The sequence below is a fragment of the Labeo rohita genome, chromosome 2 (assembly GCF_022985175.1).
Source record: "Labeo rohita strain BAU-BD-2019 chromosome 2, IGBB_LRoh.1.0, whole genome shotgun sequence".
Lineage (NCBI taxonomy): Eukaryota > Metazoa > Chordata > Actinopteri > Cypriniformes > Cyprinidae > Labeo > Labeo rohita.
Window position 1 is genome coordinate 17893074 of NC_066870.1, and position 24389 is coordinate 17917462.

General features: G+C 37.3%; 1 protein-coding gene across 4 annotated transcripts in view; it reads left to right on the forward strand.

The window, feature by feature from the left end:
- tnika (TRAF2 and NCK interacting kinase a) overlaps window positions 1–24389 on the forward strand; it is a 110745-nt gene that overhangs the window by 73325 nt on the left and 13031 nt on the right. Inside the window, exons 8-21 of one of the 4 annotated variants that reach the window (XM_051138621.1) lie at window positions 906–960; window positions 4878–4956; window positions 5347–5522; window positions 7088–7154; window positions 7247–7445; window positions 9141–9251; window positions 11767–11853; window positions 13006–13218; window positions 15141–15440; window positions 17940–18104; window positions 18661–18906; window positions 19696–19823; window positions 19918–20057; window positions 20875–20972. In XM_051138621.1, the coding sequence (XP_050994578.1) occupies window positions 906–960; window positions 4878–4956; window positions 5347–5522; window positions 7088–7154; window positions 7247–7445; window positions 9141–9251; window positions 11767–11853; window positions 13006–13218; window positions 15141–15440; window positions 17940–18104; window positions 18661–18906; window positions 19696–19823; window positions 19918–20057; window positions 20875–20972 (2064 nt within the window). The remainder of the gene's footprint in view (window positions 1–905; window positions 961–4877; window positions 4957–5346; window positions 5523–7087; window positions 7155–7246; window positions 7446–9140; window positions 9252–11766; window positions 11854–13005; window positions 13219–15140; window positions 15441–17939; window positions 18105–18660; window positions 18907–19695; window positions 19824–19917; window positions 20058–20874; window positions 20973–24389) is intronic. The other 3 variants (XM_051138634.1, XM_051138627.1, XM_051138642.1) reach the window with 3 other exon arrangements.

Genomic DNA, 24389 nt, shown 5'->3' on the forward strand with positions numbered 1-24389 from the left:
CAACAGATTTCATAAGAAAGTGTTTACTGACAGCCGTTCCAGTGAAACTGTCAGGCAGCCAGACTTCCATGGAAGAGAAACTAAAGGTTATCACACAGGTTTGTTGTTTGCGTACCTGTGGTTACATTTGTCTGTAGAGAGAAACGGTAAAGAAGAGAATTTGGGACGGGTGAGTCATTGAGGGTGTGCAGTGAACTGTGACTGTTTTAGATTGAAATCTTATATCCCAGCCTCTGAGTGAATGAATTAGGTCTCGTGAATAGCTGATATACCCGCAACTGTAAACAACAAAAAATTAAAATCCGTTTAATGACTTCAACAACTACTATGAAGTTATAGAGCTGCGCAATCTAATGTAATGACCAGAAAATTGTTGCGGTGTATTCTGGCATACTGTTTTGTATTATATATTGTCTTAATTTTGTAACAGCTATAGTTATCTAAACTGAGATGGCATGCTGTATATTATATGATTAGTGGAAAAAAAGCCCTCATAAATGTAAGCAAAATTTCTGACACTTCCTGTGACCAATTAATGAGTTTTGCCTAACAATAGCCTTTAATGATGGTAATACAGTAACACAGGTGCTGTCATGGCTTATTGCTTCAGTTGAGATTTTGTGCGCTGTGTAGGACATAATTTTATTACATTTTCAGACAGACACGCTCATGCTTCCAGACAGGCATGCTCACACGTTCCTTTTGTAGGACCTTCCCCATGACTCAGTGTTTTAAAATGGGGTACTAATACGGCATGTGGGCCTGTGTTAATTATCTGTATTAATAATCTCAGTCCAGTTTAGTCTCATTTTGTATTTTATTTCCTGTTCTTTTGTATTATCTTTGCATTGTATTTTTGTTTAGTCCCATCTCATGTGACATTTTCTGTCTCTCGTGTGTTTCAGAGCGACCTGTGGTCATTGGGAATCACAGCCATTGAAATGGCTGAAGGAGCCCCACGTGAGTAAAATAGTTCACTGCTTAATGTATATTGGGGTTTATGTTGTCATAGAAAAGATATACACCATCTGTTACATCAGGCAACCCTCTACAATGCAAGTATATATCACTTGCATATGCGTCTGAATCTTCACTCTGGGCGACTAAATGATGTCTAACGTTAGCCATTGGCCAATAAATTCTTAGATTTTGCAAGTTGGACGCTAATTATAAGTTTAGCACCAACATTTTTACTCGCCAAACAAAGTACAACCATTATATACTGCTAGTTTTTCCCATGATGGGCGGAGCTAATGCATAAAAGGCAATCTCATTGGCCGGCGCTCATCTATTATCATCCTGGTTTTGATTTCAGCAAATCAGCTTGAGTAAACACATACAACGTGATTAATATTCATGAGCCCAGCAGCTCATTAATCCGTAGTGCGTTTTATATTATGAGTAGTAGAATTCATAGTATTATTATTATTATTATTATTATTATTGTATAATAAATTTGTAAATATTTTTACTATTTAAAATAGCTGTTTTCTATTTCAATATATTTTAAAATATATTTTATTATTGTAATCAAAGCTACATTTTCAGTATCTTTACTCCTGTCTTTAGTGTCACATGATCCTTCAGAAATCATTCTAATATGCTGATTTGCTGCTCATAAAACATTATTATTATTATTATTATTATTGTTATTACTATTATTATGTTAAAAACAGTATATTTATTTCAGGTTTCTTTGATGAATAGAGGGTTCAGAGGAACAGCATTGATCTAAAATAGAAATCTTTTGTAAAATTAGAAATGTCTTTATCATCACTTTTGATCTATTTAAAGCACCCTTGCTAAACAAAAGTATTAATTATTATAATTTATTTCCCCAAAAACGTATACTGACTTAAGCTTTGGAATGGTATAATGTATAATGTTACAAAAGCTTTTTATTTCAGATAAATGCTGATCTTTGGATCTTTATGTACATCACAGAATCCTGAAAAAAAAATACTCAACTGTTTTAAACATTTATGCTGATAATAATAATAATAATAATAATAATAATAATAATAATAATAATAATAATAATAATAATAATAATAATAATAGCAAACCATCATTGTCGATTGATTTCTGAAGGATTATGTGACACTGACGACTGGAGTAATGATGCTAAAAATGTAGCTTTGATCACAGGAATAAATTACAGTTTAAAATATATTCAAATAGAAAGCTGTTATTTTAAATAGTAAAAATATTTCACAATATTGCTGCTTTCGCTGTGTTTTGGATCAAATAAATGCAGGCTTGGTGACCAGATGAGAATTCTTTAAAAAAAAAAAAAAAAACACAAAAAAATCTTACTGTTCAAAAACTTTTGACTGGTAGTATATATTTATAGTATATCAGGATTGTCAAGACAGAGTTACTTAATTTTTCAAGGGCATTAAAGCAGAATCCTCATAATGTTTGTGGAAATTTAACAAAAAATTGTATTAAAATACCCTGACACAGTGCCTACGCTGAATTAAATACTGTGCGAAACTTGATGGATGCGAGCCAACACATAAAAAGTGGCCGTATGTTGAGTTGCGTTGCATTATGACATCGTCTGAAGCATATGTGAATGTCACAGACCTCTTCCGTGCATCTGTTACATATATAAGACTCTTTGCTCCGTCCTCAGCGGTCAGAGTCCGGACAAGCCGCGTGAGCCGCTCTCAGTGGAAGGCTGTCTCACAGATGGCTGAGCAGTGACGGATAGGCAAAAGGGCAGGCAGACTGTAGTGATCTTGTCCTGGCTGGAGAGGGGAATAATCCTGTAGGAAGGTGCCCTGGCAGGGTGGTACTGCTTTGGCCGGGGGACAGAAAGCTGCTGGGCAGTGCACTTGAGGACAAATCTGTATTTTTATTTTTATTTTTTATTTTTATGTAGTCCATTGGAGAGATGACTCACCGTTGTGACTGCTGACAACAAATGGAAATGTGTGTGTGTTTGTGCATACAATTTTGTTGGCACTGGCATATTGGCCCTCTGTATGTAGCTACAGATCTGTGTCCAAAAGTGACATTGCTGGTCAAACTCACTAAGCTCGACTGTCCTCTAGTTTGGAATGAGCTTGCCGTCCCTGCTGCCAGGCTGAAAGACCTTGTACCCCTCAAACTGCGGACCATTCTGTGCTGGGAACTTGCTTGCACCCTGCCTGTGTCGTCTGATACTTGGCATCTGCATCTATTCAAGTTGCGCAGTCCTGTTCCAGAGTTGGTTTTAGCTTCATATTTGGTTGGTTTGTTGAAAGTGCGCAGTTGGACTATTGGACGAACATGATGAAATTGAGTTTTAACCTCTTGATGTTTGTTATTGTTCGTGAGCAGTTTTATGTTGAGGAATGCTAAAAAAACAAATGCAGCGCATATGAGAAATACTTTTATTTTTAGTGTCAATTCAAGGAAGCACTTATAGAATATATTACTTGGAAGTATGTGCTTTGACAATATTCACATGACCTTTTAAATATGGGTCAGATCATGTACGTGCCTGAACAGGCAATGCTGTGAAACTGACCTACATGTATAAAACACCACACCCTGGCATATTCATTCAACATCATCAACAAATACCATTATATAATGTAATATGAATGTATGCACTCAATTTAAACATTATAATTTAAATTTTAACTCTTCTTTTCACTGTTCAAAACAAGTTCAAAATTTGAGAGCTACTGGTTTAGCAAATGTTTAAATGGTTTTATTTTGTTTCATTTTTATTTTTTTTTATTTTTTTATTTACTTTTTTATTTTTATTTTAATTTTGTTTCATTTTCATTTTATGTTTTATTCTATTTTTATTTAAATTTTTATTTAATTTTATTTTTTGTTTAATTTATTTATTTATTTAATTTTTAATTTTACTTAATTTCATTTCACTTTACATCTACATTTAAATTTTATTTTAACATTTTAAAATGTTATATTTTACTTTATTTTTATTTTATTTATTTTTTATATTATTATATTATAGTATATTATATATAATAAATTATATTTATATTTATTTTATATTTTTAATTTTTTAATTTTTAATTTTAATTCATTTTATATTAGATTTTTGATATTTATTTTATTTACATTTTTTTTTATTAAAATTTTTATTTTATTTTAATTTTATTATAGTTTTATTTTAGTTTTCATTTTATTCTGTTTTATTTCATCACATTTTATTTTTTATTAACTTTTTATTTAATTTTATTTTTCATTTTACTTAATTTCATTTCATGTTATATTTTATTTTTTTTAATTCTTTGTTTTATTTTTAGATTTTACTTTACTTTTTACTTTTATTTTATTTTATTTTATTTTGTTTTTATAATTTATTTAATTTTTTATATTTTTCCATTTTATATTTAATTTTTTTTATTTTATTGTGTGTGTGTATATATATATATATATATATATATATATATATATATATATATATATACATATACATATACATAATTTTTTTTTTGTAATGTTTTGTCTGTTTTTAATTTAATTTTTAATATTTATTTTTTTTCATTAATCCTCCCCCCCCAAAAGTAAATCGAGCACATGATTGATGTCACATATGAGGGGGAAATCCATTTTGAGCCATGTTTAACTGCAGTGTGAATAAAGCCTTTCTTTAAAAACTTTTAGTAGCCAGCTTTTTATGCACATTTTGAATGGGTTTCATTGTGAGTGCAAAACATAATAAAAGTTCTTGCTGACAAGAGCAGGTCTTTATTGCATATTAATAATAAGATAATAAACAGAAATATGCATTCTGCTTTATGTTTCAGCACTTAAACAAACACTCCTAGATATTTTGTCCTGTCAATTTCTGAGATGTGCTGGACAGCACAAGACATCCAGTGTTAATATTCTCCTCTCTTTCCCCACAGCCCTTTGTGATATGCACCCAATGAGAGCCCTGTTTCTGATCCCCAGAAACCCGGCTCCCAGGCTCAAGTCCAAGAAGTGGTGAGTGCCCCTCTCTTTGTTCACAAAGGTCACAAGGACAGACCCCCAGTCCAGAGCTTCAGAGAGACCAAACAAGATCTCACAAACACTCTGTCCAATCTACTTTTAATCAAAAAGTCCTGAACACTTATTCACTGTTCACTTCATCTGTCACATATGATCTTCATTTGCTATGTCGGCCCATTCAAGTGCAAACGCCTTGAGAAAGGTTGCTTGTCACGCTAGACCTACAGGTTTTGTTTGTTCTCCGCAACTGATATGCACACGGTTCCTAAACTTGTAAACAGACTCGCTCTTACCAGACAGCTTGATAGACAAAACAAGATGACAAAAATAAAGAAAGAAGATAAGCCTGCAGCGTTCCCCTCAAGCTCTTCCTCGTATCTGCAGGTCTAAAAAGTTCCAGTCTTTCATTGAGAGCTGCTTGGTGAAAAACCACAACCAGAGGCCCAGCACAGAGCAGCTCCTCAAACATCCCTTTATCCGAGACATGAACAACGAGAGACAGACCCGGATCCAGCTCAAGGACCACATCGACCGCACCAAGAAGAAGAGAGGCGAGAGAGGTGAGCCTCATCAGCATGTCAAATCATATATGCCCCATTTTTGTCCGTACACACTAAACAGCTTCCGTGAAGATGGAACGGCCATGTGCAGCACACAGCTGGGAAAATGCCCTCACAAGATACTCAATCTCTGCTGACATTTAACATTTATCCCATAACACATGACCTCCATTCCCCATTTTCCATTTGGCTTGCCTTCCCCCAACTCCCATACTTAAATTGCTGCTTGAAGTTATATTATATAAGAGCTTAGCAGTATTGCCATTCCCTAAATGGCCATTTTTAATGAAATATGTATGTATATGTAGAAAACCCATGAAAGATTTACATTATTAAAAAATCTACATCATTCTATACATATTTTGGACTATAGGGGGCGACATTTTTTCAGTGACTTAAATGGTTGCATTTGGTGAGCTACTGGCACTACCTGTTGCTATTTTTACCACAACGCAACTCGGAAAATAAAATACTCATACGTGACCACAGCTACTGAAAAAGATTACAGGTCGTGATGGATACAAGCGTAGGCTTTAACCAAATGCCATACCATCGTTTTTTTTTTTTTTTTTTTTTTTTTCCCCACAAACAGTCTAAACACACTCGATCGAGTGAAATCCATACTGAGAAACTCCTTCAGTGGCTGCGTTGTCATGACAAGTGTCGGCATGTTTACATCCTGCGGGGATGGCAATTATCATTTATAAAACCTTGTGTAAAACAACACCCTTTTTACCTTGCCAAAATGAGCTCTGCAAAAATCATCCCATTCTGATGGATTGTTCCTTTAAATGCAGATGAGCTCCGCTCGCCCCGCCCCTCTCTTCTCTCTGTGGAGTGATGGGCTGCTGTAAGAGATTGTTTACTTTAGCTGCAAAACTTGCTAACTAGCACGTTATTAGGAAAGGTGATTGCAGAGAGTCATAAAACAACCCCTTATACTCACTTCTGCTGTAAGGGAAACTGGATCACAAATGATTTGAACGAACATAGACGCCTTTATGTAGATCGGACACTCTTGTCTAACTTACATCCCTGCTTCGGCATCGAAACAATGGCGGTCGGACTGTTACAGCTGATCTGAGGTAAAACGCTCATGTCAATCAGCTATCGTGGGAGCGGCCTCTGTCGATGTGAAGCCACACCGACAGGCATCTGAGAATGGCTTGATTTGAAAAAGGGGATATTATTTTTACAGATTCATGGATTTTTATCATTATAGGGTAGATTTGTACATACACTGTCAACACACATTAATGTTCAAACAACATGAAAAAGTAAACTTTGCATCCGATGACCCCTTTAAATACGACTTAAATACGTCTCTTAAATACAGAGTGTGGAAAATAGTCATTTAAAAACTTACACTATATTTGTGACTGGTGCTGAAATCCTTAAACATCATAAATGCACTTAGGGAAAAGCTACAAAATCATAGAATATTGGCACTTTTAAAGCAGACAGATGCTTTAAGGACATTGAATGTCAAGGTACCTGACAGGGATCCCATCAGGGAGGGTTTTGCATGTCTGAAATGTGACTGCTGGACTTCTTCACACCTGCAGATGAGACCGAGTACGAGTACAGCGGGAGTGAAGAGGAGGAGGAGGAGCACGAAATGGGAGAACCCAGGTAGATCACGCATGAAGTTTTGGAAGTTATGAGAGTACTGGATGTGAGTGTTTGAGACAAACTGATTTATTCATTTATCCAACCCTATTCAGCTCCATCATTAACATACCCGGAGAGTCAACTCTGAGGCGGGATTTCCTACGGCTGCAGCTGGCCAATAAGGAACGATCAGAGGCCCTGCGCAGACAGCAGCTGGAACAACAGCAGAACGAGGGACACAAGCACCAACTACTGGCAGAGAGACAGAAGCGCATTGAGGAACAAAAAGAGCAGAGGCGTCGGTTAGAAGAGGTACGTGTGTGTGTGCAAGCCACACTGTGTTTACAATAACCACCAGGGTTCACACCAGCTGTAGTCTCATGGAGCAAGATTTATTATAGTTTCCATAACTTCAGCTGCTCTGAGCACATATGAAGGGAACTTTTCTTAATATAAATCCATGAGCTTCTGTGCATTTACTCACTTAGATCTGCTCAGTGATATAAAAGATCTTGGTATGTATATCAAGAATCCAGATTGCGGATAGCAGTCACACATAAACACAGACCAGCATTCCTCTCCTACAGAGAATGTTGTCTTTTAACACCAGGCTTAGGGTAGCTTGAGGCCAAGGGTTATTTTAAGGAATATTGCATTGTGGGAAGCAGGAAATGCAGCATGCTAATGATAAGCTAGTTTTCTGTGAAGCCTGTTCCTGGAATACAACTACTAGGGCCTGGTAATATATATAATCACAGAATTTTCACAGTAATTTTGCAGGTTTTATTTAGCAATGTTGTTAACATTGCAATGACTTTAATGCCCTTTTTTTGTTTGGCCATTAATGCTATAAGTAATTCTTAATAAATAATGGTTATTGCATAGCAAAAAATTGTTTGACTTGGTAAGTTTGATAAATTTGTGTAGATCAATTCAAACTGACTGTTTCAATAAAGTTGGTAATTGTTCATTTATTAAGATATTTAGCAACATTTTTGCGTGAAATTAAATTATATGTTTTATCATTACTTCTTATTTAAAAGAATTAAACATTCTCTGGTTATTATCGATAACTAAAACTCTTAAAGACATTTTTGTTAATTGAAATAAAGCTGAAATGATATATAAATAGAAATATTGCCTTTGCAAATAATTAAAATAAGTTTGAGCACTAAAATCTGGAAATAAACGATAACTAAAACTGAAATAAAAATAAACCCAAATAGTAATATTAAAAAATGTCAAAAGTACATAACAAAATTACAAAAAAATAAAACAAATAAAACAAAAAAGAAAGGAAGATATAATATTACTTAAATAAAACTTCATCATACTGCCTCTACCATTTTAGAGCAAATACTTACAGTTGAGGTCAGAATCTGCAAAATGTTAATTATTGTACCAAAATAAGAGGGATCATACAAAATGCATGTTATTTTTTTTATTTACTACTGACCTGAATAAGATGTTTCACATAAAAGATGTTTACATATAGTCCACAAGAAAAAATAATAGTTGAATTTATAAAAATGACCCCGTTCAAAAGTTTACATACCCACTTGATTCTTAATACTGTGGTGTCACCTGAATGATCCACAGCTCTGTTTTGTTTTGTTTATTGATAGTTGTTCATGAATCCCTTAACCTAATAATAAAAAAATATGATATGCAAGGTGTATGTAAACTTTTGACCTCAACTGTAAATATTAAGATGCACTTTGAGGTCTAATATTGAGGTAATATTGAAGTCTGAAGAAAAAAATCAAAAACAACAAAAAACAAAAACAAAAAAACTGTATCATCCAACTCTCACCTACTGGTGTGGATAACGGAGGACATCCCTACAGCATCACACATTAACAAACGACACACTCGAGTTTTACTAGAGCCTCGCTGCATATGAAACCAGAGGACGTGGAAGGGAAAATGCTGTTTTTCTACACTTCTACACTGTTGCTGTGTAAAGACTCAACACGTTACTCAGCTGCGTGATTGTGTGTGTAACAGCAACAGCGGCGTGAGCGCGAGCTCAGGAAGCAGCAGGAGAGGGAGCAGAGGCATCGCTATGAGGAGCAGCTCCGTCGAGAGGAAGAGAGAAGACAGGCCGAAAGGGAGCAGGTACACACACAGTTCCTCTCAGCACTGCTCCGATGACACAGCTGGAAACCAACTACACACTCAATTAATGAAAGTTAATTGTTGTTAAAGTAACCCTGTGAACGGCTCTGTGACGAAAAGGTTCTGTGGAGAGCCAGATAAGACACGGGAAATGAGCGCACAGCACTCCTGCTGTTCTCTTTATCTGCTCCAGGAAGACTGACCATCTAACATCCTTAACTGGGATGCGCGTGTGTGTGCGCGGCCACACGACCTTGAAACATTCCCCCACACATCTCATGATGCATGAAGGGACGGCTGAGTCACTGACTTGATAAATAGATGAGAATATCTCAGTCTTTCTCTCTTTCATTCGTGTGGGTGAGGTTAATTACCTCGCCGAGCTGTCGGTACGTTTCTAAGAATGGCTCTGTTAATGGCCGCTGTTTTCCAGAGCTCTGACCCGCGCGCTCGCTCGCACACCACTCGCGCTGAAAAGGTTTTTCTATCATCATCATCTCACAGTTGCTCTTGAGAACACAACGATTACACTCCCCTCTCTCTGCTCTCACTATCAATATCCTCTCCCACCTTTTTTGTTCTCTCAGGCACGCTGTTTCAGGTGTGCTGATGTACAAACTCCCAGTGTGCTCTTTCTTTCGCTCCACACATTCACACCTTCTCTTCTACACTATCACACTATCAGCTCTGTTCTTTTTCTTCTCTCCCACGCATTCAACAGGTCCACACTTCATTAAATTGTGTACCTGATCTTTCACTTCATATTTTTTCCTTCTTTTTTTACACCACCCCTTCTCTAGCTAAGAACTATTTTTCTTTCTTTCTTTCCTTCCATCATCATTATCATTATAACAATCATGTTATCATTCTATCGAGGCAACTATAATTTTTTTCAAGCTATTGTTCAATCTAGCTAGCTACCTACCCCCTTACAAAATTTTTATTTTAGGAAAAGTGTAGTAACCCTGTTTGTTTTTGTTTGGTTTACTGATTACCATTTGTATAACCTCAGTTTTACTACAAATACCATGGTTAAACTATGGTTAGTGTAGGGTTAAATAAAGTAACCATGGTTTGTTGGTTTCATTTGTAGTAAAATTATAGATACTTTTCATAAGGGTTGTTCTTCTTAACTAGCTATCATTCTATCTAACTAGTTATTATTCTGTTTTGCTATCCTTCTAACTGTGGTTTTATTTAGCTAGCTGTTTTTCAGACTTCTGTCTGTGGTTCTAGCAAGCTAGCTTGCTGTTGTTTTAGCTACAGTTCTATCTATGGTTTCAGCTAGCTAGCTGTCGTTCTGTCTTTCTATGGTTCTAGCTTGCTAATTTGCTGTTCTAGCTACAGTTCCTACCTATGGTTTCAGCTAGCTAGCTGTCGTTATGGTTCTAGCTAGTTAGCTTGCTGTTTTTCTAGCTAAACTTCTACCTATAGTTTCAGCTAGCTACCTGTAGCTCTCGTTCTTTCTATCTATGGTTCTAACTAGTTAGCTTGTTGTTTTTCTGGCTACGGTTCTTGCTACAGTAAGTTTTCAGCTGGCTAGCTGTCATTCTATCTGTGGTTCTAGCTGGCTAGTTGTTGTTCTACCTAGGTTTAGTTTGTTTTTAGTAGCTATCGTTCTATCCAGCTGTCATTCTTATTGTTTTAGTTTGCTACCTATCATCTAGCTAGGTATCTTTTTCCATTCTATGGTTCTAGCTAGTTAGCTATTGTTCTATATATTATTTTATTTTGCTAGCTAGCTGGCATTCTATCTAACTGTTGTTCTGCCCTTACAAAAATGAATCATGGTTTTATTATAGTAAAAGTGTAGTAACCATGGTTTTAGAACCATATAGCTAGAATCTACTGGAAAAAAAAAACGCTTAAACCAGCCTAGTTTTAGCTGGTCTCCCAAAACCCTTCTAAAACCAGCCTGCTGACCAGCTAAGACCAGGCTGGATGACCAACTAAAACCAGCCAACCAGCTTAAGCTGGTTTTAGCTGTGTGTGTTTTTTTTAGCAGAACAATAGCAAGCTAGCTAGAAGCACATATAGAGATCTAGGGGGAAAACAGCTGGCTAAATAAAACCATAGTTAGAATGATAGCAAGACAGAATAATTGCTAGTCAGATAAAACAATAGTTAATCCTTATGAAAATTAAACATGGTTTTACTACAAATAAAACCAACAAACCATGGTTACTATAGTTAAACCATGGTAACCACAAATTAACCATGGTTTTGCTAAGGTAACCATAGTTTAAACATGGTATTTGTAGTAAAACCGGTTACAATGGGTTATGGTTAATTTTCATAAGGGAACAGCTGTCGTTCTACCTAACTATCTATAATTCTGTCATTCATTCTGTGGTTCTAGTTTCTGTCATTCTGTTGTTTTATAAGTCTCACACTTATTCATCTTCTGTACTTTCCTCCTGTCACACTTCTCACTCTGAATCCTGTAGAAACTGTGATAAACTCGCGCTTCTGTTTTTCCTGTCTTTCTGTCTCTTACTTCGCGACTGGTCTGTAGGAGTATATCCGTCGTCAGTTGGAGGAGGAGCAGAGACAGCTTGAGATCCTGCAGCAACAGCTCTTGCAAGAGCAGGCGCTCCTACTGGTAACAGAGAGAAGACACTCAGCTTGCTGTACCCCTGAACCCTGTCCCTCCTCCCCCCTGAATCATATTATACCTCTCTGTTAATCTTTAGGCATTCTTTTGTGCATGCAGAATCACAGTTCTGTTTTATTTTGCATAGAAATATTGAAATTGGGTGCCGTTTTGTTTTATTTTTGCTTGTGCCTGTAATGTATGAGAAATAACGCCATTTAGAAGAACAAGATTTGGGACATGTTGACAAGTGAGGTATAAGATATATTGTAGGTTGGACTTGAAGCTGAATTGTCAATCTGAGCAACATGGCTCTAACTTAAGAATAAAACTGTGCTACTGTTTGTACAGTTTATGGCAACTGTGTATGACGTGATTCAGTTGTATAGAGATTTTTTTTTTTTTTTTTTTTTTTTTTTTTTTTTTTTATCATTTATGTACAATACACCATGTAAATTCATGATGACATTTATCTATACTATATCAATGGTGGAATATAGACTGTCTTAACAATACGAAAAACAAAAGCTGTTATTTGTGTATTGTGTTCAGTTAATTTATAGTTAACAGGCAAATGACAGCTTTTTTTATATTGGCAAATTAAGTCATTTGTTCCTGTGAAATCCCACATGCTTCGATGCGTTTTAGGTGAAACTGGGAGAGATGCACACCTTAGCAGGTGTTTCCTTTCTTCTCTGCTCTCATGGGAGTATTGACGTTTAGAGCAGGCCAGAAAGATGCAATAAAATGTGCTTTTCAATGAAGCCACTAGGGAGACAAAAGAGAATGATATAAGTATGGAAAAACTGCACTTGAGGATTTTATGTTCCAGTTAGCTCTGTTATTGAGCTTCAAATGTAACTTTTTAGAGAAGAGTGGTATTTGGTCTCTTTTTTTCCATCTCTAGCACCATCCCAGATGCAATTGAGGCACATATGCCTGCCATGGATTTTGTATCCTCCCATTTATCTTAAGCTGCATAAACCCCTTCATTGATCTAGCATGTGCATGTTTTGTTTTGTTTTTGTGTGTGTGGCAGGCTACAGTCATTGTGCTTTTGTGGTACTGTGTTTGAATCCTTGCAATAGCATGGCCCTTGATATTTCGGATTATATTTATTTATATTTTTTTTAATAACTATCAATCTTTCTGTGTCTTCAGGAGTATAAACGTAAACAGCTAGAGGAACAGCGTCAGGCGGAGAGATTGCAGAGACAGCTCCAGCAAGAAAGGGCTTACCTCGTCTCTCTCCAGCAACAACAGCAGCAACAGCAACAACAGCAACAACAAGACTCCAGACCTGCAGATAAGAAGCAACTTTACCACTACAAAGATGCAGTGAACCCCAGCGACAAACCTGCCTGGGCCAAAGAGGTGGGCGAACCTGACATTAGCCTAAATTTGTCCTTTTCTCCATCGTTGCAGTGCTGCCTTACTCCAGGGATGATGCGATGAAGTGAAAAGCTTTTGTATGCAAACCTGTTTTTTTTTTGTTTTTGTTTTTGTTTTTGTCCTGACCATGACAAGCAACAAGTACCAGGGCACACTTTCTAGCCCCACTCACAGTGAAATCTGATTTGTCCAAAATCCTAATCATTATAGCTTGTACATTTAACATCAAATATTTTCTTATTGGCTTCGCATCATTCTCTGTTACACATTTTGTGCAGACAGACAAATTGCTTGTCACTGGAAACATACTGAGCCTGGTTAGGACACTGTGTTACGCTGCAGAAGTGTTTTCAAGCACATTTTTCAGGTTCACCAGCCTGGAAACTTTTACTGAAAGTCCAACAATACTTGATGCTGAGTCAGCCAAATCAACTGGACAGATTAACTCTCGTTTTATCCTAGCATGTCAGCAAAATGACCACCACAGTCCATTTAGAACACTATATATATCCGAAGGAAACCGTATTTAATGTCTTTGTGACAGAATCTGGAATCTTTCTTTTGAACTACATTCGTCATAGTGTTCTAGTTTTGTCTTTGCTTTACAAGGCCAAGTGCAGACTATAAAACAGAAGTTTTTTGCACAAATTAGTAATCACAGATCTCAAAATTTGTTTTCACACAAAAGCACACATATTAAAGGTGCATTCAGTAGTTTTAAGAAATGAATTGAGTTTTTGTGAAGGATGATGAGTTTAGAAAATGAGTTTAATAATGTATGATGCATTTCACCCCCTTTATGATCTGCTGTTTTACTAAATGTTGGACAGAATTGGCTAAAATCTCTTTAGATATGCTTGTACTGTGGCATTGTTTGGTGATGTAAAGAACAAAACTTAGACAATGCAACACACTTACTGTGTTTTGCCAGTGGAGAAAATGGAAGAATCAGTACCATATAGCCAAAGAAGTGAAGGTCTGAAGGTCAGAAAAACCTACATGGGCAAAAAGCTAGCATAAATATTGCCAAGACATGCACAACATAGAAAACGTATGATGACAGAGAAAATCCTGAGTAGTCATTCTTTTTGTAAACTCAGACTCATGCTGATCCATGTCGATAGATGGTAATGCAGTGTTTAACAGTATTCAGGTATTTGTTCTTAAAGGGGACATTGATGCCTATTTTCTACATGTTGGTATGATTCTTTAGGGTCTTCATGAAATGTCTGCAGATTACTTTGGTTAACCAGAGTTTCGGCGCATGTCTCTTTAAATGATAATGAACCACTGCTCTCTCCACTCCCTTCTTCTTGTCGTAAGAAAAAAAAGACTCTTATGTTCACTTTTACATCCAACTACAAAACACCTGCATTGCTTAAGAAATGTTGTCACTACAGCTGCTCGAGCGTGGAGAAAATAGCAGACAGCGTGCAACTGGCTGAGGGTGGAAATATGATAATATGGGACAGTCCATCAGCAGACGTGGGCGGGACCTGAGCAGTGTGACATCCCACTGCTCAGAAAATCAAAACAGCTTGATAATTGAGACTTTTTAGTTTTTTGGGAGATAAAAGGACTGAATGGATTTTTATCATGGTAGGTTTGTTGTGTCCACACACTGCTAAGACACATTTATATGCAAACACCATGTAAAAGTGAATTTTGCGTCTGATGTCCCTTTTAAAGTACTGAAGAACTACTGAATGCACCTTTAACACTAAAGAACTAGAAGACATTTAAAACATAGAACTAGAAGGTCTTTGGTGATGTGTTGCAAGTTGGTAAACTAAGACTTTTGGAGACTTCATATGAGTTTGAGACTTATAGTATGTACTTGGCCCAGGTTTTTTTTGACCAGCTTAACTGTGTTTAACAAAAAAACTCTTGACTCACTGTTTCAGGTCCGGCCCTTGAAACAGATCCAACCCATCAGCCACAAGCCTTCCTCATCCACCCCATCCCGTCAGCATCATGTCCCCCATTGGAGCCCCTCAGCCCCCACTCAACTGCTTCCCCCTATTAGCGAACAGATCACAAAGCATTTAAAGCAGCAGAAGCAGCAGCGCCAGCAGCCGAAACCCAGCTCCCATGTCTCAGGCCAGCAAAAGAGTCGAGAGAACATTAGCCGGCAGCTTAGGGCTGGCCAAAAAGCCAGGCAGGAGCCCCGTGGACGCAAACCCAACCCAGTGGTCACTCAAGCGGTTAGTTCAGACGACCTGGCTTCGGCCTCAGATTTAAAGCTTTCACCTTGCCGTAGACTAGATGTAGACGATGAGTTGGTCCCACAAATCGCCATTAACCAGGAGTGTCTGATCACTAATAAGGACAGCATACTGTCCCAGTCAGCCCCAGAGCACTCGCTTCGAGAGGTGATGCGCAAAGGTCAGCGTTCAAACTCAATGCCATCCAAGGACCTCCTAATGGTGCCGCAATGGGAGTGGGCTGTGCCTCTCGCAACGTACGATTCAGATGATTCATTAAGTGCGAATCGCAGCTCCTCTGCTCTGGACCTGTCTGTATCCATGGAGTTGTTCAAGCAGAGTTTTAGCAGGCCCATCTGGCGCTCCAAATCTTGTGAACGTGAGGCCTTTTGGTTTTCTCACCGTAAATCCCAAAAACAGTCCACTATGGCTGCACCACTCCGCTCTGTATTGCGGTGGATGGGGCTCTCTCCTCGAAGCTCACCCAGAGGAAGCCCAGCCTCCTCAAGATCGCCATCCCCAAGTAGCCACAGCCCCCTGGCCAATTTTTCCCCCTTAGACTCCCCGTTCTCCTCCTCCAACGTGATGACGATCAGGCCCCTCGTCAATTGAGGTGGTCTGGAGCCATTGTAAATAGGTGTGAATAGATGTAAATAGCTGTCCCTAGATTATGCTACTAATTTGCTTTCTTAATTCTCAAAATAAAATGTAACGTCTAAACTTTTTTTTTTTTTTTTTTTTTTTTTTTTTTTTTTTTTAATAGTTACTGAATGCTATTCCAAAATCTATATATGTACATTATGCAACTGACCATTAAGTAGACTTGTTAACCACTTGTTCTATCAGTACTCCAAGTCTCCCCATTCCCATCTTACGTGGCTCTTACTCATCAGTGACGTCATGAAAGCCACTTTGTTAATTGCCCCCCCCCAATCCTCGTGATTCTGAGCCCCATCAGATGGCCCATCACCCCGCCTGGATGCCCTCTATGTTTGTGTAAGCCTTAGAAATCCATTGCAGGGTGCTTCTGGGTGCATCGCCCATTGGTGTTGGAGCTTCTCTTTTTCTCTCGCAAGGTGGCATGTGGTGAACTCCTCAAATCAGTTTAATCAAACCACTTCTGAGAAAGGTTGAAAACGAAAGGTTTAATGTTTAGTCGGACAATCTGTTGAATTTATGTATTGGGAAGTGCTCAGATTTCTAGAAGTACCTAACCAGCCACAACAAGCGCAAAGCAACATTCAATTGTTTAGTGAGCAAAATCTCATTGGTTCCAAGTCCACATATCAGTGCTGTATGAAAGACATAATTTTGTAGGCCAACCCATAAGTTAGCAACAACCTGGTTCCATTGACAAAACGGCAACAAGATTTAATAATAAGAAAAACAATTTAGTAGAATACAAGCTCTGTGACCAATAAAAGTTTGATTTTTGCATGTTTTGTACATCAAGACTGTCTTCACAAATAAATAGCTTTAGCTTTAGGTTTATGAATGTCTTGTGCTGAACACAGACATTATTGCAGGCTTTTAACTAAAAACCCACTGACTTCTGGAACATGGAACTGGATATGCAAAAATCCTAACTCATTTTAAGACTCATTCCTGCAGCACTCTACTGTGTATTAAAAATCAAATTTTCTCTTATTAGCTGTGACTGTGTCTCATCCTGTAGCAGTTTCATGTTCATTGAAAACAGACATATTTCTTGTTGCTTTGCGCTTGGATAGAACACAAAGCTAGCTTCTTAGCCAAAGTAACCAGTACTTTTAAACACCAATAATGGGTCAGCTAGTTGTCATTTAGGATGCCCTTTAAATAACCTAAATTATGACTCTAGCCATATCACATCTCTGAGCAAGCTGCTGTCCAGCTCCACACTAACCACCCATTTCTTTTTCAAAATGACAAGCTTCTTCCCCAGTAGGAATCTGCATTTTCGGAGACACTGAGATGGTTAACCAGTGTCGGTGTAGTTCTTTGAAAAGATCTGTTGGTGCCAACAAGCAGCCTTCAAGTTGTGAGACACTGAAAGGCTGCAAGCTCTTCATTTAGTAGACACATTCCACATTTTATAAACACAGATAGGGTTCTATGGTTACCTTGATGACTTAGAAATTAGACAGGAGCTAAAATCATCAAGTTGCCAAGAGTGTCTCTCAAATTGGCTTTTTCTGTTGTCAAACAGATTCTTTTCCCTTTTGAATACTTTCTATCCTTTCATCTCTCAAATGACTTCCGTCTCTCTGCTCGTAGAAGGTGCTGGTCTGCTCTAACTGATTGTTGTATGAATGACTCGATCAACATGCAACGGCTAATTCAGCTTCTAGCTGAATAGATGGCTTTTCTCTTTCAGATGGTGCGATAGTTTCAACTGATTAACTTTAGTGTTTGCTGGAGCGTTTTGCAGGGTTCTTGCTAGTTTTTGCTTGATTAGTTGGTGGTGGCTGAGTCAAACAGTTTGGCCTGTTCTTATGTGGCTTTTTATTATTCATGAAGGTTGAGGAGCGTTCTAAACTGAACCGCCAGAGTTCTCCTGCCCTGCAGCACAAAGTGGCTAACCGTATCTCTGACCCTTCCCTTCCGCCGCGCTCGGAGTCCTTTAGCAGTGGGGGTATGCAGCCGGCACGGACCCCTCCTATGCACCGCCCTGTGGAGCCTCAGGTACAGCTACATTTAGCTTTTTTGTTTAAAGCACTTATTCTTAATAGGTAGGCACAATATAATGGTACTACATTGTTTAAAGGGATAGTTCACCCAAAAATGAAAATTCTGTCATTAGTTACTCATCCTCATGTCATTCCAAACCCGTAAGACCTTCGTTCATCTTCGGAGCACAAATTAAGATATTTTTGATAAAATTTCAATAATGGACATTTTTTTGACCATAACATAAATAATTATCAGCTTATTGGCCACAGTTTTAATATTGTGCATCCCTAATTTATTTATTCTAAAACATGTTCTTAGGTCAAGTGAAACATCTTTCTGTCCATTAAGGGTCTTGTTGGAGACATTTGTACACTAAGTATGAATAAAAGAAGTGCTCTTATTCAAAGCGTTTGTGCCTGACATAAACAGAAATTCATCCAGCAATCTTTAAATGATTACAAAACATCCTTATTCATTAATCACAAAAGACTGGAAAGGTCATTTAAATTCATTGGTAAAAGTGTCAGAATCCTGATTTAAACACTTAATGCTTTCTTCCTCTTCTTAGATGGCTCATTTGGTTCCAGTGAGGTCCCATAGCTCCTCTCTGTCAGTCTCTCAGTCTTTGCATGATCAATCTGCCAAGGGCGTTTCAGCCTTCCAGGAGAGCCTGGTGTCCCATCGGCCAGAGATGCCACGGCAGAACTCAGACCCGACTTCAGAGATGCCCCCTCCGGCCCCTCGCATGGCCGGCCGCGAGGAAAAGCCTGACCGCAGTTCCCCCTGGCTAATGGAAGAAGACATTCCTCCCAAGGTCAGAATCATTACAGTAGAGAACTTTAAAGATGAGCTTTACTTTTTTCCTGTTTTCAAAGTTTCACACATGAGGAGATATCTTTTGATAATTTTTATGTATGCAGCGCCATTTGATTGGAACTTCCTCCAATCTAAATTAAAATTAGAAAATCTGCTGACTGTAGATCATTTTAAATCAGTTATCCGGCAAATGGAAGTTGACCTAACAATATGCAACTGTTTTTAGGTGTCTTTAGTCTGTCTGTGTGATGTTTATTTGTGATGTAATTGATTGTACTGCTGCACATTTTGGCCAGGACACTCCTGTGAAAGAGATTTTTAATCTCAGAGAGTTTTTTTTTTTCTGGTTAAATAAAGGTTAAATAAAATAAAAAAATAATATTTTTAGGGTTGGTACGATTTTTTTAAAAATGTTTTTGTAGATTTCTTTTTAAAAATATTAAAAATATTTTCAAAAATGTCATTTATTCCAGAATTTTCACCAGCCATTACTCTAGTCTGCAGTGTTGCTTGTTTTTTTTGTTTGTTTTTTTTTAAATCCTTTTAATATGCTGATTTGGTGCTCAAGACAAATGTCTTTTCTGAATAAAAGTATTTAAAAAAAAAAAAACTTACCAACCTCAAATTTTGTATGTTAGTGACTGTATGTATGTTGACTTTGGAGTGTTTCATATGTTTCAAATACTGTTAATAAAATCTGCGGTCTGTTGTTCAAGAGAACTGCTTGTTGTGCTCACGCTATGATCCCTCGTCTCTGACGTTTGGTCATTTGTGTGTTTGATTAAAGTTGTGCGGTACTACCCAGGTGCCCCAGCGGACCACTTCTATCTCCCCTGCTCTTGTGAGGAAGAACTCTCCTGGGAACGGAGAGTCTGGTGGAGGGGGGCGAGCGGCCTCCCAGCTCATCCGCGCCAGGTCTGCTCAACTTTGCTCTCAGCCAAATCACATGCTGGAGGTGTTGCTCTGTTTTAGCTGTATTGAAGCTTTAACTGTATCTTAAACTCTCCAGTAATCCAGACCTGAGGAGGACAGAGTTGTCCCTGGATGTGGCTCTGCAGAGAACCAGCAGCAACAGCTCGTCCAGCTCCAGTACACCCAGCTCTCAGGGCGGCTCCCACCCTGGATCCAGTGAGAGGAACCAGCCGAAAGGTGCGAATGCTGTGTTTCTACACAGTTTGTGTTTGTGTTTTATCTTGAGATTCTATACAATTCTAGAATACAAGTATAGAATTATCATCTACACAACTTTTTTACTAAGACAGTCCCTCTAGAATAGGTTACGTGGTGATTAATTCATGATTTTGAGGGATCAAACCAGAAACCTTAACTACTGCACACCACCATCCAAAAAAAGGCTTTTTAGCTTTTATTTACAGGACAGTAGAGGCAGACAGGTAACTGGGGGATAGAGAGGATCAGGACTTGAGCCAGGCCAGATTTAAACCGGGGTCCCCGTGAGCAAACCTTTTGTTATGAACCAGTTTGGGTGGTCATGTTGTGTTGTGAGTGACTGGTACAGACGTGGCCCTCCCAGAATGCCTCAGTCTGACATCCTCTAAGGGCCTGAAGAAGATGGCACTTGTTCAGACTTCATTCTGGTTGTTTTTGCTGAACGGTTCCACTCTGTTCACCATGTCAGATGTGCAGTATTGCGCTCGTCCTCCAGGGAGTGAAGTGGATGTATGGTATGACAAGGTGGATGTGTTGTTTGCCTGTTTTGAACACTTGATTTGTTTAGCTCTAGTAGATGTATTTATAGGTACTGTAAAGATAGGTAGAGTCCAGCTGTTTTTGTATATTGTATTTTTCTGTTAACAATAATGGCAATAATCTCAGTGTCATCACACTGTTTGAGAACTAGTTGTCTTGTGAATTTCCCTCCCTAATAATCAGAATACAGGTCCATCAATATGGGTTTTTTACATTTGATGTCCTCCAATCTTGAACATGTTATGTTGTTTTCCAGGCTCTGGTAAATCAGAAGGCTCTCCAGTGGCATTACAGGAGACTTCCAAACCCATTCAGGAGGAAAACAGAGAGTTGAACAAACCTAGTCGACCTGCAGTAAGTTGCACCCCAGTGGCGCTCAAATATTATCTAGTCATTCTTCATTTCCTGTCTTGATATGTATAGGGTCCTATGAAATCCTTTATTTATTTTTTTATTTTTTTGCAAATGGCGTTTTTTTTTCTGTTTTAAAATTTCTACTCTGTTTTAATGGTTTGATTAAGAAATATTAGGGTCATTCTATAATTGTTGGTACATCTCATGTCTGTGAAGTATATTTTTAATATATTTTCATCAATATAAAGCCCCAATGCTTAATTTTATAGTACACAATTATATTTTTCCCAATCACACTACTACATGTTAAAAAAAATATTTTGTTCAAAAATAATGTTCATATCACACACAACCCTGGTATTCAGCTGTCCAATTTTGTAAAGTTGCTCATTCTACTCTGCTTTTAAGCATGAAAATGACCTCAAATATAAATTAATTTCTTAGTTTTGCCTTGTGTGCTTCAAAAATAATAATAGTTTTATTTGTGTCTGGAAAAACCATTGTCAACTAAGTTGCCAACTTGAAAACCCCCCTTCAAAAAGGAATGGTTTGTCCCATTCTCGCATAATTTGCACAGTATGATGATATTTAAACCTGTGTCAAGACTGGCTTAATTGACTGTCAACAGTGTTACACAAGTATTCCTGCAAATATTAACAAGACAATTTAACTAAAACTTATGTTTTGTTTATGAAAATATATTCTAAACATACCATATGCTCAGTAGTACTAGGCTTCCATGTTGAGTACAGGATTAAAACACAAAAAAATGTCAGCTAACTTAGCTGTCAACTGTGTTACCCAGTAAAGGTAACATGCTGGACAGTAGCAAACATAGATAGTATTTTATGCACATATTCCTTCAAATCACCTTTTTTTTTATATAGCACTTTATATAAAACGTATATATTTTTAGACGTTTCAAAGCAGCTATGTAAGGGTTTTTCAATCAAAAGTCTTGTCTAATTAATTGAAATCATAAAACGTACACAATTAAAGAGCAGTTGTTTAAAAGTTTAACCAAAAACACATTATTATGGTGCTTTAAATATTTTATTTTTTTCTCAAATTCTGTTTTACATTTAATTTTTTGGATTTCATTTGAATGGTTTCATTAAATTTTAATCAAAAGCATTTCTAATTAATTTAATTTTTTAAAAATAATGTTCAGAAATATTGTGTTGTGTAGTTACATTTTTCTGGTAAACAAATTCTGATAAATAATTTTTCTGGTAAATATTCCTCAAATAATTTTATTAGTAGTCGTAGTGCTGTCATTACATTTAGTAATATTTCTGTCACTGTTTCTTCAAGTTAAACCAAACTTTTATTTTGACGGGTTGCTGTGAAGACCTTTAAGTTTGTTTATGTGTTCATGTAATCATATATTGAGGTGTCAGAGGAAAAAAAAAAATGTGTGTCTGTGCCATTCATTCACACAGAGACATGCAGAACATGCAGGATTCATATCTAAATAGTATTTTTGTAGCTTAATATTCACAGACGTGTGTTAAGTGTAGTAACCTAGATTTAATTTATTCATCCAAAATTTTGTAACATTCCACGTTTTACACTAAATTCCAGTTTTATGACTGAATTCAGTTTTCCGCATTGTGGAAATCATAGGGCCCTGTATGTACACTGATATTTGAACTTCCTATTTTGTCACCTCATTTTTATCTAGCATTTGCTTGAAGGTGCTTTTAGCTCTCTTTGGATGTAGATGTGACCTCCAAACACAGTTCTAGACTAAACAACCTTCAGACGCAGATGCTGTTTTACAGTTGGAGGCCAAATGTCCCACTGGTTACATTGTTCAGACTGTCCTCTCTGCCAAATTTCCACTTGTGAACACTCAAAGCTTTTAGATAAGTGATACACTGAAATGAAAATTCTGGGCTGAAACTCTGAGCACACTTAGCCAAAACTGATATTTAAAATGAGCCTTTGTTTGGAATAACTGTCAGTTGTTTTACTACTATATTAATTATAATGACTGCGCTTTTTTCTGTAGTTGGTGTCACTTAAATTACATGTACAACTTCTTAAATATTATCTAATATACGTCTACATAAATGCAATGGAAGTCAGTTTCTAAAAGCGCCTGCCAAATGCATAAAAGATCTACAATTTATTAGCTTATGCATTGCTAGAGAATTAAACCCATGACGATGGCGTTGCCAGCACCATGCTCTCCTACATTTTTGGAAAAACCAAACCTTTTCTTTACTTATTTTACCTCATTTATTTTTTATGGCGAGTTTGTTTCTCTGAGACATTTTGGCTCGGACAACCCGAGTCCTTACTTGAGAAAACTTATGTTTAGTACTTGAAAAAAGGTCTCTGAGGCGTGATGAATGCTTAAACAAAGGGCTAGAGCTGTCTACATAATTAGCTGACCTACAATTTGTATTAACCAGCTCAAGCACTCTTTCTGCACGTCTCTCCTGTGTTTTCTCTCTCTTCGCTGTTCTTTATCTGTCTTGTCACCTGGACCTCAATCAGGGCTGGAAAGCCCGAGTAAGGGTTGGTAACATTCCCATCCATCTTTTTCTCAGTCCCTCTCAATCTAAAGGTTTCTTGGCAGAGGACTGTGGGAATTCTTGCCTGCTAATCTCAATAGCAATGCTGACTTGAGAAAAGCTTGTTTTCTTTCGCCCTCTCAACTTTCTCACCAAGCTGGATTGCCAGTGGCTTTGTCAATGAACTCTGTGTGGGTGTGTGTCATTTTCCCCACTTGGCTCGGATTCTCTCACCCCAGTGCAAATAACCCCAGCTGTTTGTTGGGAGCATTGCTGTTTCCACAGCAACTAAATTCAGGAGGGGGCATTTTTATGTTGGGCCTAGAGCTGGGATTACAGGTCAAATGCAAACTGATTACAGATGACCTTTGCATGGGACTTCCTAAGTGATCAGCATTGAAGAGATTAATAGTATTTTCTTGTGGGAGGAATGTTTCTGAATGTCGTCTTCTACTTGAGCAATCCTCTAAAAAAAAAAAAATGTGCACCTGCTGTGCTGAGTGAGAATCAATCTTTACATTTTAATGACTTTTAATCACCAGTGTTGGGGCAGCTACTGTTGAGGTCGAAAGTTTACATACACCTTGCAGAATTTGCAAAATGTTAAGTATTTTACCAAAATAAGAGGGATCATACACAATGCAAGTTATTTTTTTTTATTTAGTACTGACCTGAATAAGATATTTCACACAAAACATGTTTGCATATAGTATAGTCCACAAGAGAAAATAAGTTGAATTTATAAAAATGACTATTTAATAGTTTACATACGTTTGATTCTTAATACTGTGTTGTTACCTGAATGATCCACAACTGTTTTTTGTTTAGTGATAGTTGTTCATGAGTCCCTTGTTTGTCCTGAACAGTTGAACTGCCTGCTGTTCTTCAGAAAAAT